We start from the raw sequence: 24,010 nt of genomic DNA on the forward strand, positions 1-24,010 counted from the left end.
AAGACGAGGGAAGCTGTGGGTCCCCTCCGGAAGGAAACGGGAGACCTGGTCACCCAGGATGTGGATAAGGCTGAGCTACTGAATGACTTCTTTGCCTCAGTCTTCACTGGCAAGGGCCCTAACCACACTGCCCAAGTCACGAAGGGCAAGAACAGGGGCTCTGGGAATGAAGAAGCACCCACAGTACAAGAAGACGAGGTTCGAGACCTCTTAAAGAACCTGAAGGTGCATAAGTCCATGGGACCTGATGAAATCCATCCACGGGTCCTGAGAGAACTGGCGGACGAAGTTGCTAAGCCCCTCTCCATCATATTTGAGAAATCGTGGCAGTCTGGTGAAGTTCCCACTGACTGGAAAAAAGGGAACATAACTCCAATATTCAAAAAAGGAAACAAAGAAGACCCGGGAAACTACAGGCCGGTCAGTCTCACCTCTGTGCCTGGCAAGATCATGGAGCAGATCCTCCTGAAATCCTTGCTAAGGCACATGGAGAATAAAGAAGTGATTGGAAACAGCCAACATGGCTTCACCAAGGGCAAATCGTGCCTGACAAATTTGGTGGCCTTTTACAATACTGCCACAGACTTGGTAGACAAGGGCAGAGCGACTGACGTCATTTACCTGGACTTATGCAAAGCATTTGACACTGTCCCGCACGACATCCTGGTCTCAAAATTGGAAACTCATGGATTCGATGGATGGACCACTCGGTGGATAGGGAACTGGCTGGATGGCCGCATCCAAAGGGTTACAATCAATGGCTCAATGTCCAGGTGGCGGCCAGTAACGAGTGGTGTTCCGCAGGGGTCGGTACTGGGACCAGTACTGTTTAACATCTTTGTCGGTGACATGGACAGTGGGATAGAGTGCACCCTCAGCAAGTTTGCTGATGACACCAAGCTCGGTGGCGCAGTTGACACGCTGGAGGGAAGGGATGCCATCCAGAGGGACCTAGACAGGCTGGAGAGGTGGGCTCATGCAAATTGCATGAAGTTCAACCAAGCCAAGTGCAGGGTCCTGCACCTGGGACGTGGCAACCCCAGGCACAAATACAAGTTGGGTGGAGAATGGCTGGAGAGCAGCCCCGAGGAGAAGGACTTGGGAGTGCTTATGGATGAGAAGCTCAACATGAGCAGGCAGTGTGCACTGGCAGCCCAGAGAGCCAACCGTGTCCTGGGCTGCATCAGGAGAAGTGTGGCCAGCAGGTCTCGCGAGGTGATTCTGCCCCTCTACTCTGCGCTCGTGAGACCCCTCCTGGAGTACTGTGTCCAGCTTTGGAGTCCTCAACACAGAAAGGACATGGACCTGTTGGAACGGGTCCAGCGGAGGGCCACGAGGATGATCAGAGGGACGGAGCACCTCTCCTATGAAGACAGACTGAGAGAGCTGGGGTTGTTCAGCCTGGAGAAGAGAAGGCTCCGGGGAGACCTTATAACAGCCTATCAATACCTGAAGGGAGCCTACAGAAGAGCTGAAGAGGGACTCTTTGTCAGGAAGAGTGGTGACAGGACAAGGGGCAATGGTTTTAAATTGGAAGAGAAGAGATTTAGATTAGATATAAGGAAGAAATTCTTTACAGTGAGGGTGGTGAGGCACTGGAACAGGTTGCCCAGGGAAGTTGTGGATGCCCCATCCCTGGAAGTGTTCAAGGCCAGGCTGGATGGGGCTTTAAGCAACCTGCTCTAGTGAGAGGTGTCCCTGCCCATGGCAGGGGGGTTGGAACTAGATGATCTTTAAGGTCCTTTCCAACTCTAGCCATTCTATGATTCTATGATTCTATGATTCTAAGTGTTGTAGGACAAAGCATTCACACACTGACAGGGTCCACTAGCATGAAAACGTGGCCACAGTTCGTGTTCTTAATGGACACTTTTCCCCACTGACAGGGTCATACCTACTCTTGTGAAGGCTATTTTTCTTCTATTAACTTCTACTAATGTTCATGGCAGTTGCACAGAATCTTGGAGAGAAAGAATCCAACTTTTTAGGCAGAAAAAACATCAGAAAGGACACGCATAAAGAACAGAAGCATCATAAGTAGTGCTAATAATTTCACACAGAAAATGAGAGATCAAAGGTAAAAAAAGGAAAGAGGTGCCTTGAATACACCATAAGATTAAAGAGAGAAAACAACTGTATGCATTTTCTACATAGGGTTCTCTCTACAAAGCCACAGTTAAATAAACAAGTAAAAAGAACACGTATACATCCTTAGCCAATGTCTGCTTTTTTGTTCTCAGAGAAGCCCAAATGGTTTTGATTACTTAAAAAGAGTGTTCCTTGAATGAGTCAGCTTGCAACACTGATCAGCAGAACAGCCATCAGGAGAGCAGGGTACACCAGCCCTACCAGTGCCAGCACCACAGCTCAACTGGGAAACTCCAGTGACAAAAGCACCATCGCCTACAACATCCTGTCTCAGGACAGTGCAGCCTCCCACTTCATACCCATTGATCACACATGTTAGCACTGGGAATAACGAGACATCCCATCTTGTATCTAAAGACTCATAACCTGCATGAGTAACAGAGTAAGGAGCAGTGTATCCCCATTGCCACTTGAGGTTTTCCGCAATCTCTTGCAATGATTGTCACATTAATTTCACATAACAGTTTTTCAGAAAAACAGTTATGAGTAGGTATAGGCCCTTCAGAGCTACTGTCACTTAAGATACAAGCATCTGCGTCAGCATCTCATACTGTAATCTCCTCCTAGTCCCGACCCTCTCACTACCCATTTTTTGGGCTACTGTAAGGCAAAGTAAGGTCTGCTCAGGTCACCAGCAAAGTGTTCTCAGCGCTGACAAATGCAATGCTTGACATTGAGAGGCATCTTTAAACGTCTGGAATATTACGCTTTGTGAAGTAGCGTACATTACACAAGGGAAGGCCAGTCAGAAAGCCCTGGGTCTCTTAGACATTTCAGTTGCATATTTCTGTAGGATTTCTTTTCAAGTTTTGGTTTTTGTTTTTTGGGTTGTTTGTTGTTTGTTTTTTTTTTTTTTTTTTAAAACAGCTTCTATATTTACAAAAATGTTACCATACTGATGACAAAGCACCTGAACTACTATCTGTCGCTACTATGGATATTAGAAACACAGTGAGTTCTGTGGCAATTATAAGGATGTGCTAAAAATAATTTCAAACTTGTCCATTCCGTGGTTAGTCTAACAGAAAATACTATTGTGAAAAGACAGGACTGCACTGAAGCACATTCAGGATCCACACCTACATCCTGCTTTGACTGCGCTGCACCTATTCCACATTCCTGTTACACTGCAAGTAATGTGGCCAGTCGCAATTTAGGAAGTCTTTGGCAAACCATAAGACACGATCATGGAATAAGTACTTTGCCAAAACATACATGAAAACACACACGCAGAGAAATCCCCCTAGAAATGTAGGTTGAGCTTCCTGAAAAATCCTAAAGAGAACATCTAGGAGATCTCAATCTCCGTTCAGTGTTGCAGTTCCTATTTAAAGACAAGTTAGTCTTCTGTTTTCAGTGTTCGCTTACTTCTGAATTTGGTTTAAAGAGCTGTTAGCGTAGACTTAACGAAGTTTCTTCTGAAAAGCTGATTGTGTTTCCTTCTATCTTTTTGACAGAACACATTTAAAATGGGCCTTCTTCATTTAATTATCTAGTCTTTATTTTTGTGAGTTTTATTTCTGAGCTGGAACAAATGGTACAGTCAGAATTGCATCTGTAGACAACAGGCTTATTTTTAAGGCTTAAAAATCCTTCACAATCAGACAGTGAAGCGAGAGCTCTGTGGTGCAGGCTCCACCGCTTTGGCCAGGGCACAGGCAGTACGAGCACAGGACTCTGAAGTTCACAGGGTCCTGTCACAGGGACATAGAGATACGTAGATGCCTTATACAAATGTTACAGACCCGAGGGTTGTCTGACTCCTGATGAAAATCTGAAGGTTATCCTCTCTAAACTCTTTGCCCAAGAGGAGCAATGCAGTACATGGTAATGCCATAGATTACTCATGAAACCAGGAAAATCCCTGATCTCCAGAGTTAAAACCAGTTCCTGGACCATTCACTATCCACAAGAGCATGGAGCCGCAGAAGGGTTTCCTACAGGCTACCGAGAAATTATGCTAAAAGCACAGTACAGGACAGGTATATCCTGTGGAAGATAAAAACTTGAGGACTCTGCAATACATCTGTGCCCTTTTTTCCACCGTCAGGCAGGAAAACCACAACTCCTTGGCTACTTTCAGACCACTCCGCCCCCACCTCGGGATTTATTACAGGACACTTAAGCTCCAAAATACAAAAGTTCTGCAAGCAGGCAGGCACAGCCATAAATGTAGAGAAGTCTCTGCTGCTATAAATCAGTACAGCTCAACTGAAATCAATATAAAAGCATAGTTCAGCTTAATGTAGGCCCAGCAGAGACATGGGCGTGCTGGTCAATATTAGGGTTCGACAAATGGCTGTCCACTGACGGCTGGCAGAAGCTGTTCTGGTCTTATTTACTCCAAGCGACAAATTCCCCCAGAAGAAACTTCAGATTTACCAGCACACAGTCTAGCATAACTTTCTTCCCTGCCCACAATTGCTGGGACTGGGCCAGCAGATGTTGTACAACTAACTGGAGGGGAGCTGGCCTAACCATTTGAGGATAGGGCAGGGAAGCAGCCTACCAGATAATGTCTGTAAAAGAGCTTGGAAACCATTGACATGGACTAATTGCTTACTGCAGAGTAAAGTTTCCATTCTCTGTAGGCTCATTTGATGTAAACGTCCTAGTCATGTCCAAAACCCTTCCCGCAGGACAAATGTTGTTAGTACATAAACTGCTTCACCAAGCCCTGCTCAGGGTTCCGGGGAAATATTCTGGGGAATGGAAAAGCAAGGAGAAAGAAACAGATAGCATGATCATCCTCCTTACTGTGCTCGGCTAGAAACAAACATCTGTCTGGCATCTGGGCTCTGCCACCCACCATTTATTCCCATCTTCAACCTAAACGCAGCAGCTAGGCATTTTCATTACCTCTGGCCCCCTCAGTGAGCAAATATGGACAAAAGACATCAGATAAGAGAGGCTGAACTTGCTGAAAAACCCACATGGAGCTGAAAGGAACCAAGTGAGGGGAAGAAAGAGACAGAGAAACTTGCACATACGAAAAGCCATGACAAAGCAGAAATTGGATGTTTCTACAGGCTAACAGGGCACAGGCTCCTTTCCCCATCTAATTGCTCATCTTCATTTCCTTCCTTTCTCAGAGAGATGTTGGCAATACTGAGACTCCTGCAAGACGTAGCATCAACCCTTTACGGTGAGGGTGACAGAGCCCTGGAACAGGCTGCCCAGGGAGGTTGTGGAGTCCCCGTCTCTGGAGATTTTCAAGACCCGCCTGGATGCAGTCCTGAGTAACATGCTCTGACATGCTCTGGGCAATCCTGCTTCAGCAGGGGAGTTGGACTAGATGATCTTTATGGTCCCTTCCAACTCTAAAAAATTCAGTGAAAATTCAGTGAAATAACCATGTCTTTCTCAAGTCTCCACTTGCCTTTGCCTTTTCCCTCTCAGACACAACCCAAATCGTTGCCCACATCTTGGCATTCACACTTTGCATATGGCCCTGGTCCCTCCTGCAGGTCCCCAGGTGCTCATTGTGGGTCTTGGCAAGGCAGAGCTACCCCTCCTTGCAGGCAGAAACCACAATTGTGGCTCAGAAGGACACCAGATCTTCAACCATGTCAGGACGGGTTGCTCAGATGCAGTATACGCTCAACCCATAGAGCCAGGACACGCAGTACTTAGGCTGTGCACTCACACCTGTATTTCATTGCACAAAAACTTTGGTGAAGACCCACCTGGAATACTTGGTCCCAAATTACATTCTCCCTGGAACGGCATTTCAAGTCACTCTGTTCCAACAGTAGCCTGACAACGCACCCGGAGAAAGCAATATTACATCCTCTTCTGTTTTCTTGACAAGTGCTGGTAAATATATCATTTCCACCTTTTCCATCTCCTAATTTACTCCTTTTATCAGCAATAGTGACAAAAAGGTTCTAATTAGATAGCACTAATCAGGTAGAGTGGCATGTGATTGACAGCTGAGAAGTCACTATCTGTTCTCTGAAAAGCAGATTGGCTATTTTCCTCACAGAAGCGGGAGATTTATCAATAGACAAAAGGATGCAAAACCCCAAATCATAAGGTATAATTACACATCAGGACTATGCATTTTATTTTGACATAAATCTAAAAGGATTCGTGGGTGGTAAAAGCTTTTTTGGAGGGGTGAACAAGTGATATTACTCATAAAGGAAGAACAATACCATCACAAAACTAGAAATAGGAAAACTAGGAAAGCTGTCTATGCATAAACTGGTATGTGGTGGGTTTGTGGTTTTCTGTTGTTTGCTTTTTTTGTTTGGGGGGGAGTGTTGTTTGTTTTGGGGCTTCCTCCCTCCCCCACCCCACTTTTTTTTTAAGCCAGGACTGATTAAAAAATTTTAAGAAATCCAGTAACTCAAGCAAAGAGTTTTGCCACATATGCAACAGAACAATTCCACTAGTGTTTTACCTTTTTTTTAAAACATTTTCATTAAGTATCTGCAATGAATATTCCAAATACATTTTTCTGTAACAAAAACAAAATAAACCTGCCAAGTGGCACTTCACTTGTAATATTTTACACAAGACAGCAGATAGGAATAGGCTGTTCATTCCAACATAAAAATTTTTCCTCTATTTGCTTATTTCTGCTCTTTATGTGTTCAGGGGCTTAAAATCTAAAAAAGCCATTTTAAGCTGCAATATAGTAGTATATTTATCTATCTGATAATCTCTAAATTTAACAAGAAGTGGTCATTTGTCCTACATGACTAAAATGTTTAGATTTATTTTACTTGCATGACCTCATTTGCAAATGAGATAGCTTGTATTTTGAGATCTAATAGAGAAAACTTGTGACATCTGGTATTTTGTATATTAATGCAAAAAAACCTCTAAGCTTACCTATAATCATTCATTTCCAATGAAATTTATGGTCTGTATAAAAAAGAGGAGTTGGCAGTCAAAAATTAACATTTGCCTGTTTACCTGGTATCAGTATTCAGACTTCTTAGAAATTAGTATTTTTCCTTCAGCTAAAACTAGGCCTGTACAACATTCCTCTTGGATGAGCACCAAACGTTTGAAATGCATCTCAGATCTTTCAAAAAAAGCACTCAAAAATTCATTACGATGTTTGAAACCTTCATAAAAACTTTCTAGATATTATACATTTTTCCATGGAGTCAACATAGCTATTAACATGATTTCAAGTTGTTGGGGTTTTTTTAACAACTTCAAATAAAGACCTGGAATTTTCTAGACTTGAACCAACTATCAAACCATACCTCAAAGACATCATTCTAAAGAATATGTTGATTTCTGGCATTTCAGAATTGTGCAGACACATCAGGTATTCTATAGAACTTACAAGAGCAGTGGGACAAACAATAAAATACCCTTCCAACATCCTACCTCCTCAGCATCACACATCCTCGTGTGATGCTGCACTGACAGATCTCATTGTCGTCATTGTAAAGGACCGCAAAAATAGATGCACACAAAGAAATAATTGTAAAATTTCTAAGGGGTTTTTTTTTTCTGAAAGTATACATGGATGCTTACAGTATTCCTAGAAGGCTCAACAGGGTAAGCAATTGGTGAGCTTGGAAATGTACTGATTGGACAGGAAGAGTGAAGAAAAGTTTGTGGAAGTATGCCTTTTTAAGGGTGTGTTAAGAAACTAAAGGAAGACTGGGAGAAGGAGCAGAGTAATAAGGCAAATCCTGCAGGTAAACTGCAGCAATGCAAGAAAGGAGAGGATGTGTGTAGAAGGAGTTTGCAAGGAAGTCAGCAGAAGAAAACACACTGTAAAACTAATTTAAACTATTTTTGAGTGTAGTAATAACAAAAAGCAAGCAAACAATTTGATTTTGGAGATATTTCATGTTTCAGTCCTCTGAAAAAGTCAACTCACCCGAGTATGCCCAGTAAGGATCCCCCGAAGCCTTCCGCCTCCGTATCTGTACAGAACTACCATGTCTGGTTTCATGCAGGGAGCCAACATAACCTTCAGTCAGAGCTGGGAAGAGAAGCAGGAGGAATCATTAGGAAAGTGGTATTTACTCCCTGGAGTTTATACCGCTAAGCTTAAATCTTTGCTGAGCAGAGACTACAAGCTTGGCTTTGCTTGGAAAAAAAAAAAAGAAGATATAATTTTAAAATTCAAATTGTATTTATTTATTTATTTTTAAATAAACAGGAATGTTCCTCACCCATGAAAACCCACCATCCAGAGATGGTTCACAGAAGCCAGGACTCAATTGATGCTGTATTCTGACCTGGCACATGCCCGGGTAACTGGGTAGCTCCACTAATTTCTATAAGGAAACTCTGGTATACACAAGCAAACAAGTACAAGCCATGACATATGACCAAACTTTCTCTGCCTAGACCCAAAAGTTAGCTTATTTTGTTAGTGATTACCAAACTACTATTTGTAATTCAACACCAAAATTATCAAGAAGCTCCAAAGAAAAAAAAAGTGTGTAAAATATGCTGGTACAGTGTTATTCTGGGTATCATAACTGCATCTATTTTAAACCATATCGTAAAATCCCACGTAGAACAGTTTCGCTTGGGACCAAATGAGTCTCCTACACGTACAGCCTGCAGACCCAAGGCCACGGTAACAGTCTCAACGCAAGCAAGGCTCAAACAACATCACCTCATGTCATCCACTTAAGCAAGGCAGACACGTAGCACTGCCTTCCGGCCAGGGGAAGGCTGCCTATGTCAGACAAACATCCAGCATGCGATACCAATGCCTTATGACACAAAAGGGAGAGGCCAGTAACGAAGAAATCCTTGTAAAACTTCACAAGCTGAAAGGAATTAAATTCATAGAATCATAGAATGGTTTGGGTTGGAAGGAACCTGAAAGATCATCTAGTTCCAAACCCCCTGCCATGGGCAGGGACACCTCCCACTAGACCCGGCTGCTCAAAGCCCCATCCAGCCTGGCCTTGAACACCTCCAGGGATGGGGCAGCCACAGCTTCTTCGGGCAACCAGTTCCAGTGTCTCACCACCCTCACAGTAAAGAATTTCTTCCTCATATCTAATCTGAATCTACCCTCTTTCCATTTAAAACCGTTACCCCTCGTCCTCTCACTACACGCCCTCATAAACAGTCCCTCCCCACCTTTCCTGTAGGCCCCTTCGAGTACTGAAAAGCCGCAATAAGGCCTCCATGGAGCCTTCTCCAGGCTGAACAACCCCAACTGTCTCAGCCCATCCTCACAGCAGAGGTGGCTCTAGCCCTCGGAGCATCTTCATGGCCTCCTCTGGACCCGCTCCAACAGGTCCACGTCCTTCTTACGTTGGTGGCCCCAGAGCTGGAGGCAGGACTGCAAGGGAGTCTCGCCAGAGCGGAGCAGAGGGCAGAATGCCCTCCCTCGCCTGCCGGCCACGCTGCTTTTCATACGGCCAAGGATATGGTTGGCTTTCCAAAACAGAAAAGAAAGCATCCTACGCTGAATCCTAGGAATTTTTTTTTTTATGCCCCAAACAATTTATTTCTTTTCTTATAAAGGAACGCATAGCTTCCATGAGGAAGTAGGTTGTTTGGGGTTTTTATGTGCAAATTTTGTTTATTGCTTCTATGCATCTGACTGAACCAAACCAGAGGTATGTAAATTCACAAATGTCAGTAAAAAGTCTGTAATAAATTCAACTACCTTTCTCAGAGCACCACAGCCAAAAACTTTTGTGCTCTAATAAATGCACACGAACAAAAATCCCTTAGATCCGCAGACACGGAATGTAAAGAACAAGCATGCACCACCTGGCTCTAAGGAAATTTAAGTCTAACTGATCCCAAACCACTTATTTGATCAGTAAGAAACTAGCTGAATAATTCAAATTAAAACTTTAGAAAACCATGTAAAGCACTGCTACCTGAATGCAGTCACCAAGCACTGTACTCCCTTCTATTTCCAGGCCAATTACAGCTGGGCTGAAACGAAGCCTGTAACAGGACATTATTGAACATTAAGCACCAGTAACTCAGAACTTGGCTTTCTTTCCCTTTAGAACAGCTTCTGGGTGACACCCCCTTTGTACCACAGTAGCAGAGAGCACACTGTGTCCAAGGGCTGTCCGTGTATCCTAAACCACTTATAGACAACTTCACTCTGCAACATGGATCATGGATTTCTGCAGATTTTGGAATCCTGAAGCGGTAGAAGTCACGCAATCTCAGGAAAGGCATTACAGGTTTGCCTCTGCCAAATTTCTCTTGTGTGAGCAAAGGTACTAATTGTGCGATTTATTATGAGCCTCTGATTTGAATGAGTTTTCCAGATTTCTTGGCAACTTTCTAAATGCTAATTCACTCCAGGCTGTGAGCTAGAAATGCTGGAACACATCATACCAGGATTTGTAGGCAACACTATATCACATACCGTGTTTTCCTCTTCTGATTTAGCCTAATATGTCTGCCTCGTTGGGAGGCAACAGATGCTCATTTCAACAGGAAAGAACAGGTAAGCAATGTGGAGACCCAAACCCTCTTAGCAAAAAAAACCCAAAAAAACAAAAAACACAAAACCAAAAAACCCAACCAACTCACAAACCAACAAACTGAGAAAAGATCAGACATTATGAAAACCCCAAAGAACAGAAGATAGAAATAACCTAGGTGGATGGCTGGAAAAGCTATCAGAAAAAAATGCCCCGATCATTCATATAAAAATCGTGTGTGCTGAGAAATAAACCTGCAGTTCCTCCTTATTACGAAATGAAAGACAAAAGCAGCTTTCTTCTGAGCATCCTCTACACAGAGGAGGCAAATGGTTGTGGGGGTTTTGTCACCCAGAAAAATTGATTCCTGCAAGCAGAAGGAAAATTTCACCCTGCCTCCTTCAAGGATTAAGGTATTCCTGCAGGTATCTGCTCAGTGAGCCCTTCTGTATGCCTTGCCATCCGAAGAAAGAAAACTATGTCTAAATAATCTGTATTTGTTGAAGGTAAAAAGGCTCTGAGACAGCGTGAAACATCTGAAGTTGTAAAACCCTTTGTACTCCTAGCTTGAACCATCAAAAAGCCACATAGCAACCATGGTATGGCTATGAATCATACCATTGATTTTCAGTGTCCTCTGTGCAGAAAATTAAATTATGCAAATCCAAGCCTTTATGAATGCCTAACTTTAATGTCAAATTGAACATTTGCTTCAGTCAGCATCTTATTTATGCAATTAAAAACCTGACACTCTTGTGAAAATATGCAGTTTTCGTTTTCTGCATAGACACTTAATAGATTTGTACATTTATCTATACTTATAAATTGTGAAGAGCTGTGCTGTACACATTTATTTCTACCAGAAAGGATGTTACAAACCAAGAGGGGAGCTCAAGTATTTGTCAACAGAACTGTGAGAAGGAACTTGCTGGTTATATTGCTAAATATCCTCCATAGGACTGGAAAAGAAACAAATTGGAACATCCTATTCTAAATAAAATCCTGCATCACTGTTAGGCAGCCCAACATTAATGTCAATAGTCCCCTTACAAACGTGCAATAATTCAGTAGTCATTAGCAATTTAGAGAAGATGTTTGTTTACTGGATAGCTGCAGAAACACTAGGAAAAGGATGACAGGTCAAGATCTCTGGCCATGCTGTGAACTGGAAAGGTAATGGTCTCTCTCTATCAAAAATCATGACACCACCTTCCTCCCTCAGCTGGCTCCGGTCCCCAGCCTATTCACAGTGCAGCCAGGCATTTCTGCATGGGGCCACACCAACACTCCGAGAAAATACTGTGGGAACGAATAGCTATTGTTGGCAATATCTTATACTGGTAAAGTCATCAGGAAACCACAGACTCAATCTCATGATGCTTTTGTTCTGTGGAGTCAACTGGGGTCAATGGACTCTCTCATACTGAGGGTACAGAAGAGCACACAGTGGCTTTTCGGATAAAAGTCTGGAAGAACCAAAGCATTCAAGTCAAGTTATTTCAAAAAAAGTAAGTGCTACATATAGCAAAACCATCTTATGTTTCAGGCAGAATCATTACTTTTTCCAGATTTTCTGGGGGGACTGACCTGACCAAAACAACTTGATACCACCAATGAAAATTTAATGGGCATCTCAGTGTTGCTGAATCTGCTTCTTTCACTGAGAATATATACAGCTAAAATATTTTGTTCAGCTCCAGCCATTAGAGTATGTTTATTCACGTTTGTGGAATGCTCCAATTCAACGGTTTCAGAAGCCATACATGCAAATACGTGACTCAAACTCAACTGACATCTTCCGGTGTTTCTAACATGCAAACAACTTTTGGAGAAAATATTTAAGAAAGTTAAATTATATTAGCACCGATCGCTACAGGTTTCCAGGTCTCTTTTTCAGCTGGGAGGCAGTTAACAGCTCAAGAACAGAGAACAGCCAAGTGGTTTCCTGCTCCGCTCCTGCAGAACTGGATGCTGGAGAAAAGCCAGCAATTAGCCGGGCTGGTCTGGCATGGAGCAAACACGGGGAGGCTCCTCTCTTCTGGGAACCCTGGAAAAGTTGGGGAAGTGGAAATCGGGACAATAGGAGGGGCAGGAACATGCTCCAGGAAGGCTCAAAATGGAGCAGCCAAAATAGAGAGGTGGGGTGGAATACAGGCACACGCACAGAGGAGGAGGCAGCGAAGAAGAGTAGGGATAGCAGAAGCCCTTGCAAGGGCTTCATTCGATACACCAGGCCAGTGCTGATGGCAGAGGAGTAATGAATACCATAATATATGGTCTGAGACTTGCAGATACACGATTGAAAGAGAAGGGGACCAATCTTACACTCAGATACACAAGCGTGAAATTAAATCCTGAGCAACTCCTCTGGCTGCCGGTGCAGTATTGGTGTCTCTGAAGCGTTAACACCTGCAGTCAGTGGAGTTGTGCCGCACCTATCAGAAGTACTTCTGCAAGGAATAGAGCATCCTTCAAAGCTAACATGGAGAAATCTCTTACACACAATTTCATATAATTTTAATCGGTACTGAACGCTACATGATTTTAGATGATGTGCTAAATGAATCAACCCATGCCGCAGATCTGTAGACAGCAAAAGCAATGCAATGCTGGGATATGCCTTAACATTCTGATCAGCTTTCCATTCGCTCTGTCTCAACGTATTAACTTTCCAATAAAAATTACTTGATAAGTGCCCTCCGAGGTACGATAAGGTAATTCCTGCCTGAATACCATACTGGTATTCATAGTTCACATGAAAACACAAAATTTTATCCCCAATCTACCTTAAATATAAAGCTATTATACTATTCAGAGAGATTATACCCTCGGCATTAGTGTTTAAAACGTATCAAGCCATCAGCTATGTAAGAAAAATCCTTTAAGGTCGATACTTTATGTCTGAATGGTGAAATCATTAGATATGATGGTAGATTAACTAGATTGTGTGCCAAACTCAGATTCTTTTAAGCCTTTCCTGAAGACGAGTGTTGCACACTAATCTGTTTTCAGCTGTTCCAATTAAAACAGTACAAAGTCAAAGGTACAAACGTTGCCCAGCTCATAGTCATTCTGTGACTCACCACTGCGGACTACTAGCAGTTGAATCAGTTTTAGTCCTAGTCCCTAATGTGGACACACTTCTTAACTGATGTAGTTCACCTGCCAGAAAACGAGGCAGCCTTTGGAGACAAGAGACTTGACTACTGGAATCTGGAGTAGTGTCACACTAGGGAAACTCTTAAAGCAGGGGTATTAAAAATAAAATCTTGTTCATGTGTAGCAAAAAAGCACTAAATCATAAGGAAGGCTAGCAATTAGTTCTGTATCAAATCAATGCCTGTAGAAAGGAAACTTCTCAAAAACAAGAAAACCACTGTTTTCTTGAAGACTACACAACAATGCATTTCAAAAGCGGGAGGGGGCACAAAAAACATTACCTGAAGGGCTTTTGCGTCATCTCTTAAATGGAGTTTAAGAGATCAGTGAGCCAAGACACTTAGCCACCTGCAAGCCTAAAACTTCAAGCAAGCCTCACTGAAAAAAAGCAGCATCTTTATCTAAGTGCATTTACTGTAATTTTAATTGGACCGTGCTAAAGAGGGGCAGGTAAGCTGAAAACACTGCAATGCTACGCGCTGGAACACACGCTCTGCTGAAAAGAGTTTAGGCTTCCAGGCAATTTCTCAGAATAAATGTTGTCAAATGGGCCAGAAGGGAAAAAGAGAGAAGGAAAAAAAACCCTGATAGGAAATAAATTTATAACATTAAACAATTAAAATATTTTTGTACAATTAAAATAAATAACGGTTAAATCCATCCTTCTAGGCTCTTTCACAGACAACTTCCTAAACAAAACCAGACTATTTGCCTTAAATATTTTACCACCCTTTGACAACAAATAAATCTAGAAATATTTCAGGCACAACTAATTCATTTTGATAGTGCATTACTTTTAAACAGACTCCTCAACCATGGTTTCCCATATTTTGCAGATTATTTTGTATCTTGCCAAAGAAGGATGAAAGTTAAAACAACATATGGTGGTCAGACAGCATCAACAAATTATATTCTGAATGAAACTACTTCCTTTGATTACACTGCAGAGATTTCTTCTGATTATGAGATAAAAGGCAAAATCTATTCTCCTATGAATGCACATGCAATTTTCACAGCTTTCCATTAATAAAATATGGGAATTACAAATCATAAGTTTCTCACAACTAAGTGAAATAACAGACACCCGGATGCTACGTCTGCCAAGAGATATATATCCCTTTCCCAGAGGACAGTCACCCAGGCAGCCCCTTAATTCCTGTGTGAGCACAATCCACAGGTCTGTTCCTAAAAATGACACAGGGACTTTTCACACCATTCATTCTCTGTTGTTCACGTGTCTGATAGATGATGTGGTAACAGCACAAATCCAAAGAACAAGAACATAAATGCAGAGCACAGCAGGCCTTTACAGGAACTAACCAGCAGACTGCAATTTGAAGATGAAAAATAGTCCAGGGAACACGCTGTCAAACTGTGGGGATTAAATTAACTATCAGAATTAAAAGCCCTTATCCCAAACATGAATACACCAGTCACTAGATGCATTAACCCTTGGTAACCTGTGAGTTCAAAGGCAGCAAGTTAAGTGGAATGCAATCTTACATTACTCCAATGTATCATCACAATGCAAGTCCCACAGCATTACAGCTGATGTAGACAAGCAAGAGAAAACATACTTTCAGTGCAGTCTTTTCCTCACATTACAAGGGATGGAGTTTAAGAGCGACAGGACAATCTCCTACTTCAGAGCAAGTCTTATTCCAAACCAGAACAAGGACCCACAAGTGAACCGCAGTGCCCACTGCCGCCAGCCACAGTCCAGCAGAGCAGATGCCCTCCCGAGGAGAAGCAAACCGATCTCCTCAGTCACGAGATCCTACGGATCCTTCTCTCAGCCTGCCGGGCTTTATAAGCAAGATGAGCAAAGCTCATTAGCAAGACAGCAAGGCAACTTCAAGTTGCATTAATGATGCCCCGTTAAGGGGACTCAGAAAAAGAAGCTTGGGAGGCCAGGAAAAGACAGATGCTACCGGATGATTAGAAAGGGCTTGGGTTTGCATTTTCATGGCTTACACTCTGCTGGCATCAGCTGTGCAAAATATGACATAGCTGGTGAATTTGGCCCACTGATGTCAACTGGCATCACCTGCAGCACTTCTCCTAGGAATATGCAAAGTCAGCCAGATAACCCACAGTGCTAACAATTTCCATCTCAAGATAAAAACACACAAATTAAACCAACTGCAACACTCCCCCATTCCAGGCGGACAGTACCCAGCAGCAAAGCTTCTGCCAGAGAACTTGGGGAATACCCTTAGACTAAGGGTTCTCAGACTGCGGTACATGAGCTCGACTCTACCCGTGTGTGAGAAACATCATGGAAAAAAACCCAGTCTGCTATATTTTCCCCTAAGAAAAATGCAGAAATGTTAAGCAGAAAAAAAAAAAAAAAAAAAGCCCAGTCAACTGCTCTCCTCCTCCAGGATGGAGAAGCTGCTGTTCGTGTCACACTGCAAACAGCGTGCGATGGTGGTGGTTGCAGAAATGAAGTTTGAGGACCCCAGCTTCAGCAACACTCAACCCCCATCACTGAGAACTGCAAACACATCAAAACCAGCTGTGTTTGATCCAAATCCAGAGTAAAACTTTATCCCACTGTACTGCTCCCTGACACTTCCCTACATGCAAAAATACACTCCATTTACCTTTAAGACAAAGTTTTCAAACAGACTGGTATTCTAGGAATCTAAGTTGAGATACTTTAAGGAAGAACAATGCACATTACATCCTAAAAATCAGACTCCTTATAGACACTTGTGATTTGGGTAGTCAGAGAGAAAAATAATTGGGAGCACTTGAAAACTCTGTAACCTTGAAAAACTCTTGTCTGTGCATCCTTCACAGTTCTTCAGACTTCTGTTAACCATCATTATCTGCATTTCTTAAAAGGAGGAATCCTCATCCTTGTTCATCGCCTCTCCATGCTGTACTTCAGAGGGGTCACGTCACCTCTGAATTTTATTCATAACAATGTGTGATGCAAACACAGAAATAAAACTTCAGAGCAGAGGTTCATAAGCAAGGCTGACCTCCACAGGAAAGCTGATGCTCTCTCAGCCAGTGCTGACTGAATCACAGCAGATATTAGGGAGAAAAAGGATAAACTCAGTTCTCCAATATCTAGGGCAGCCTGGTCAGAGCGAACCAAGGCAATGAAAACCCAGGTATCAGGGTAAAATGATGGCTCACACAGCCAGTTCCAATGGGATTGCGTTATTTCCCCAAGGGCAAGCTTGAAGTCAAGCTTGCACCAAGCTGGAATCCAGAAGCAGCACGGTGTATTTGTGCAGAAGGGACTTGAATCCCCCAGCACAGGCACACCGAGAAGGGGCCGTCTTGGCCTCTTCATTCACGGCATGGTTTATGCGGGAAACTTATAAACCACACATGTAAAACAGAGACTTGTTGGTACAATGAATTAACAATGGCAAAAGGGGGGCTTTATTTAACTTCTTGCCTTATTGCAAGTACCTAAAGCTTAAGGGTTTTACAACAGAAGACACTGTGGCTGGAACCACCTGTCTCCTCCTTCTCACATAATGAGGTGCTGCAGCATGCACAGTGTTAGATGAGCAGCCTCTCAATAGCAAATACATGTGACCTTAATGGAGTATTTTGTACCTTTAACTCCTTGTTTAATGCAGAGCCATACCATTTTCATTTCACTAAACCCAGTAATGCTCAGAAAAACACACAAACTCATGCAAAATCACTAGTTTCACCTCTCCGCTCTAGAAATAAGAAAAAAATAGAAACCTAGAAAAGCTTGTATCCACTGCCAGCATTTGTCATATAGTCTTATTACATTTTCAAAACAGATTCACCTAAGTCACATAGCAAGAAGTATCTTGATAAAAAAAATAATTTACTGGACTCATCCAAATAACCGTAGCAAGGACCTTGTGATGCAGACCTGATCTGGGGATGATTTCTGTCCACCCGGCCTGCCATCTTGCCAGACACATTCCTGCTTTCCCGTACGTAGCCTGTAATTTCGTTTACTCATGTCATCGTGCCACTAAAGCCACCTATGCATTACGTCGGTAAAGACAAGCCTATATCTACATATCAGGGCTTTCCCGGCTAAACTTACACAGAGTCCCCAGGAGATTCTGTCCTTGCATAGGAGTGTGCCAGATCTCTCCTGGGGAAGAGCTGAGCGCCGACACTGCATGGAGTCCTCACTCCAAGGCATCGCTCCAAACCCATCTGCCTCTAACACCGAAGGAGCGGCGAGCCCAGCATTCATCCAGCAGAAAATGCAGCGCACGGTGCCGATTTCATTCACATGGAGAGCGGCGAGGCACTTGATGAAGCCAACAGAGCTGCTCCCACTGCATGGCATGAGATCAAACTTGCCCCATTATAAAGTCTTCAGAGACAGGGTCTCTGTCAGCTAATAAAAATCCCTCATTCTTTATACAAAATGATTTTTTTAACCCGTGTCCTTTGGCCCATTTAACAATTTATTGACTGTGGGAAATAAAGTGAGGCCACATCAATCTCTTCCTGGTTATTTGGTTCAGGCTCTCAAATTAATGCAGAAGGTGGAAAGCTCAATAAAGAACAATTTAAGAAAAGAAAGGGGAAATGCTCTAGTCCCACTGTGAGATATCTTCCTTTCAGTTTGCAGTCAGGTCTCGCCATCTACGGCTACACAACCTCCTGAAAGAAAGATGGAAGAGCATAAACCAGCAAGCTCCCCCAGATCCAGAAAAAACTTGAGATTTGTATCATTCTGCACTGAAACAGATCAGCAGCGCTCAGGTAGCCAGATTTAGTGCCTCCAGCATGTGACAACAATTCCAGCCAGATCCACAAAAATTATTTTAGGATCAAACTTAAAAGCTGAGTAGAACCAAGCAAACAAACATTCATTTTTATTTGTGTAAAACTGTATTTAATTTGGCTTATGATCTACAAAACAGGGTTTTTTCATCCTTTTTTTTTATGCTGACAGCTTGCATTACATACATATTTTGTAGCAGAGGGTTTCATCCACATTTATTTCCCAAAATATAAATCTAAATTGGAAACTGAGATAAATAGAGATTTTTTGTGCTGACTGAACAAGTTGTTAGTCAGGGATATATGCCCCAAAACCATGACCTACCATCTTAAGAACTTTCTCCTTCCCTTCCAAGTAAGTTGCATTGTTCAAAGGGAAAAGACACTATTATAAATGAAACAGAGCTGATCTGTAAAATGAATCAAACGTCCATCTTTGCTTTGCAGTTCACCATTACTTTTTCACTCAGGCAAGAATTTTTCTGGAAATTTCCCAGCAGGAGGGTCTGGTGCTGTTTAGGGTCCAAAACTAATACTTGGTTCCTTGGTCATTTGTCTCTGGAGAACGCAATAAAGATCTTGACACAAAACCTCATACAACTAAGAGCAAGAGCACTACGGCCTTTGGCAGCAAGAACAAAAAAGCAGTAATAGAGCTCAGATGAAGTAAATAGATAAAAATTGCCAGCAATGGTGCGCACTTTGTAATCATAGAGCGATGGTACGCAGCACAGTCTGAAAAGGTACGGGGTCACTGTTCTTTCCTACACGACCAATTTAACCATCTGGAGGACAAAGCTAACGCCACACTCAGTGTAAATGATGCTAAACCAAGAGGAGGAGAAGCAAGCGAGAACGTCCCAAAAATATTCAGCTGTTTGGCAAGCTCAGCGAAACGGGCTGATGTAAGTGAGACATTCCACTGAAGATAGATGTAAGGCGATGCAGTTGGGGAGAAATAATAATCAGTGCAGGAATGAAGTGAGAGACTGCTGTTTAGAAAGCAGTAATGCAGAAAGACTTGAGCATTAGGGTGGATAATGAATTAGATGAAAGTTCATGCTGCAATACCACTGCAGAAAAAGGCAATTGCTATCCTGGGGCACATGCACAGAGATACTGGAAGCAATAACTCAGTTTTAGACAGTCTTTGGCCAGACTGCCACTGCAGTGCCACATGCTGTTTGAGGCCCATTACTCAAAAAAAAAAAAAAAAAGTAATTTTTAACCAAAAATCTAAGACCTGAGGTAGGGGAGAGGGACGACAGGGGATGACACAGGGCACGTGGAATGAATCAAAGCATCTTTAACACCAACCTTGTGCCCTACTCTGCGCCGGCCTGGGCAGCCCCACCACAGGCTGCTCAGCCCTGCCTGGCCTTGCCTTGGTGCGCTCATGCTTGTACCCTCTCAAGTCTCAAACGCTCCACTCCACTCTCTACCTCCTTGTTTCATACATCAATTTGCATAACAAGCCTCATAAAGAGTTAGATTTTAGAGCACTCAGAAGTGTTGATCTTCAGACAAGAAGTGCTCTCACAGCACAAGAGTGAAAGAGGAGGAGATGAAGAGCTCCATACGGAACAAAGGGATGTTTTCACCTTGTGGCGGGCATGGTGGAAGCTCAAATGCACACCATCTTTTAAGCAAGGGACAGGTTTGAGAGGAGATGCTCAGTGCACACAAGTGCTGGGGAACAACACGTTTCGCTTGAGTGCCACTGCAGATCAGTTCCGGCTGAAAACAGGGACCATAGCGTAAGTGATCATCACCAGAGAGACATACAGCCTCCCTGACCAATTTGAACAGGTCCCACGTTGCCAGGCCATCAAGAAAGGAGTCAGCTCTGGCAGGGGTAGAAGAAAGCTGGAGAGCTGCACACTCCCTGCCCAAGCTTTCGCTTCCCCAGAGCAACTCTTCTCGAGAAGGCTCAGGCACAGCCACTCACTCCCTTCCTATTCCAGTCTCAACCACTCCGCAACATTCCCCAGTTTCCAGTGTTACTAATCCCCACAGTTATTACAAGCACTTAAATTACTATAAAATCACAACAAAAGCACTGTGCCATGGAAGACGGATCTAGTGTACAGCCTGCAGCCTGACAAATGTAATTGTTTTCTGAAGTATTATAAGAATCCTCACGAAGACTTCAGCCCACCTGCAGCAAGCAAGGTTGTCAACTGCTGCAGGTTTCTCACTGCCCAAGCAGATTGGCTTGGCTATATAATTACAATACAGCTTTGTACTTAGTCCCCACTTGACTCAGAAAGCCCCAGAATGGTCCTCAATACCCCACAGAAAGTTTAATTACTCAGGAAAATAACTCCCCCCAGGTGAACTCATTTCAAAGTTTGTGCATGTGTTCCACAGTTTCTATTTCCATATTTTATGCTTCTTTTATGCTTTCAGTATGAACTGTAACAACATTCTGCCTCCCATACAGCCGGTGTCAATGTTTAAAAAACAGATTCATCCTTTTATGCAATGCTTTAAAGATTTCTTCATGGCAATATCCTGTGTTCTAGTTTGTCCACAAAAAGGAGATATTAATATCACAACAGATATTCTCTCTTACTCTAAACAATTTAAAAATACATTATAATGAGGAAACGACTTTTTAAATAAAAAATGCATTAAACACTGACAGCATGTCAGTGCTTGCTCTGTGACAGCATTAGTCCTATCCATGACAGGGATCTGCAAAGCTGCATCTTACAGCTGTAAAGAACTTCTATCAATACTGCACAGGCTACCAAAAATGAGTTTTCCTCAAAAAAGTTGTTCATCGTTAAATATGCTTTTATTGTTTTTCTTTTTTACATTCTCCATATACACCAGTGTCTTTGCTAGAGAAATCAAAAGTAAGGCTATTCATCAGAAAACCTCATGTTGTCTTTCTTTTTTAACCCCCAACTCATATTTTGTAAACAAGATGCTCAAAGCAATCAGTTCCAGTCAGGCTTTTCAGCTTTGGATTTAAATCCTTTCATGATTTCTTCAAAAAACATGCATCAAAATTTCAGAAAGGGGGGGAAGAACTCTTGACATTGTAGTTTCTCTGATGAACAGACTGATGTATGACAAAGAAGCATCTATATACTCAAGCTACTTGCCAACTGACAACCAAATCTGATTTGAACACAGGACTTTAAATAGCTATAAAAAAAGTTAACAGTGACTCGCAAAATATCATACACTGTATGGGATTAGATTTAAAGCTGCAGAAAAACAAAGACTGATGAGAGCACATTTGGCAACTGATTCCATCCATGTTAACACAACGTATTCAAAAACCATCTTTACCCACAAAGAGTAGATCCCTCTCATTACTGCACTGCTCTAAAAGAAAATAAAAGATACAAACGTGAGATAAGAAGTTAGTTTAAGCAGATCTGCTGAAATACCAAGAAACTGCAAGAAGCTTAGCTTCCGGCAGAGCTGGCTCTAGCCATTATCCTATTAAGACAGATAGTAGAACTTGCCAGGATTTTGGAAGTCCAAAACGCAATCACCCAAGACCCGCAAAAATCCCAGCAAACAAACCTCATTTTCACCCTAAAGCCCCTACAGAACCCACAGAAGAAGTGCACAGAAGCTGAGGCTTCAAAACTGAACAGGCAACAGGCCAGAGTCAGCTTCAGGGGGAATCGGAACATGTGGGACAAGACTGAGCCACGGGGAATGTGAAGGAGGTTGGTACACAAAAGAAAAAAGTCCCAGACTCAAAGAGACAGGCTTGAAAACCAGTCTTCCCAGCAGCTTTCTAAATAAACACAAGACCAGCAAAGATATTTCAGAGTGCTCAGGGACAAAACCCTGGGGAGGTACGTAGCTGGGTGGATGGAGAAGGAGGACTATTTCTTAGTGATGCCAGGCAGAAAGAACCCGAAATGCTCAAGAGACAGCAGGGCTATGCTGAGAAAGGTCTGGCTTGAAGAACACATTCAGGCGGCAGGTCTGACAGGTCAGCAGCTGACGGCAGCTGAAAAAAATGAAATGTTTTGGGACAGGAACACACCAGCTTCTTCTGATCCCAGGTAGCTGGAGCAGAAGAATGGGCAACATGAAACCGAGACTGCAGAGCAGCACTGCCACAGCAGACCGGAGGCAGGGCAGGGAGGAGAGAGCCCAATCACGGGACAAATTAAATAACAGAAAGCTGAGAAAAGGCCAGTGGGAGACATGGGAGGTGATCCAGCCTGTATTCCTCAGAAATGCTAGCAGCTTGCCTCTAGCCAAATAAAAGGGGAATTGTGGAGGTTTACCCTATCCTGAGCCCAACATCGCTGCCCATCACAGAGCCCAGTATTTCCCTTAGGGCCAGGGACTGCCAAAGGTATTGCTGCGTAATCTTCGTGAATTTCTGATGGCACTGATTACTTTCTTATCAGTAACCCACTCATGTAAGTCTAAATATTACAATAACAAAAAAAAGACACAGAGCAGGAGGCTGCTTTTGCAATTTTTAGCCACTCCACTGCAGCAGAGCAGCATTAACTGCAAATGAATCAAGCCCCGATTAATCCGGAAACACTTCATTTGAAAATTTTATTCTAAGTGTAATTTATTAGAGCTCTTAAGCAACATGTAATCAATAACTAGTTGCTATTTTCTGTATGGGTAAAGAAATAAAAAAGGAAAAAGGTGCGTCTCAGGTCACAGTAAGGAGTATGTCAAGTTGGGAGGAAAGAAATCCTTGAAAGAGCGGCAAGTTCTTAATTGCCCCTGAGGTCTAACGCAGAGGAGCTACTCGGTACACTCTGCATTCATGCCCCTCAGAACTAGTTAAGTGAGAAAGTGTTACACATACACTATGTCATCCCCAGGCAAGGACCTTGGGTTGGTATAAGTTTATTTGTGCTATGTAAAAGTCAAGTGACAGTCAAATGGAGGCTTTTAGAGATTGTTCTTAACTCCACAGTTGCGAACAATGCAGATTACAATTACAGGGGGGGAAAAGGGGGCAGAAAAAAAACCTCTCTTCAACTCTTTTTAATTACATTTGAATAAATTTTAAATTAAAGAACTTTTTAAAAAAAAAATTAAAAACATATCGTGGTGCCAGAATATGCTAGTAAAACTTGGCACTATCAGAAATTAGTCTTCTTTAAAATATATCTACTTTAATTTGCTTTTTTAAAAAATGACTATGCCCTAGTAAAAATCTGCAATTTCCAGCCAGCTGCATTAATATTTCAACTTGGTAAATTATTCTTTTAAAAAAGTTTCTAGTAAAGTAGCACTTGCTGCATGTCTTTTAATAAGATTACATTTCTATTTATGATGTTATAATACATTGTATTAAAAACAAAAGAAAGATTACCACAGGAGGAATAGAGATGTCTTCCTTCATTTTAAATTTAATTTAAAGTGGAAGAAAAGGATTTTTCTTTTAAATTAGTATTTCCCTTGCAGTGTTATGAATTCCAGCTTCAACTACTGAATAAGAAGCAGGAAAGGAAACTTCACCATTTTTATGCAAACTCAAAGAAAACGCAAAACTAAATTTCATTAAGCCTCATAGATACCAGAAAACCAAAACTTGCAACTTTGCATAG

The 24,010-nt window shown here is 42.4% G+C and overlaps 1 protein-coding gene across 1 annotated transcript in view; it reads right to left on the minus strand.

Annotated features, from left to right (window-relative positions):
* The window catches only part of PTPRG (protein tyrosine phosphatase receptor type G), a 415,686-nt gene that overhangs the window by 313,759 nt on the left and 77,917 nt on the right, over positions 1-24,010 (minus strand). Inside the window, exon 2 of the mRNA XM_074151513.1 lies at positions 8,000-8,104. Coding sequence (XP_074007614.1) covers positions 8,000-8,104 — 105 coding nt within the window. The remainder of the gene's footprint in view (positions 1-7,999; positions 8,105-24,010) is intronic.

This window comes from Numenius arquata, chromosome 8 (genome assembly GCF_964106895.1).
Source record: "Numenius arquata chromosome 8, bNumArq3.hap1.1, whole genome shotgun sequence".
NCBI lineage: Eukaryota > Metazoa > Chordata > Aves > Charadriiformes > Scolopacidae > Numenius > Numenius arquata.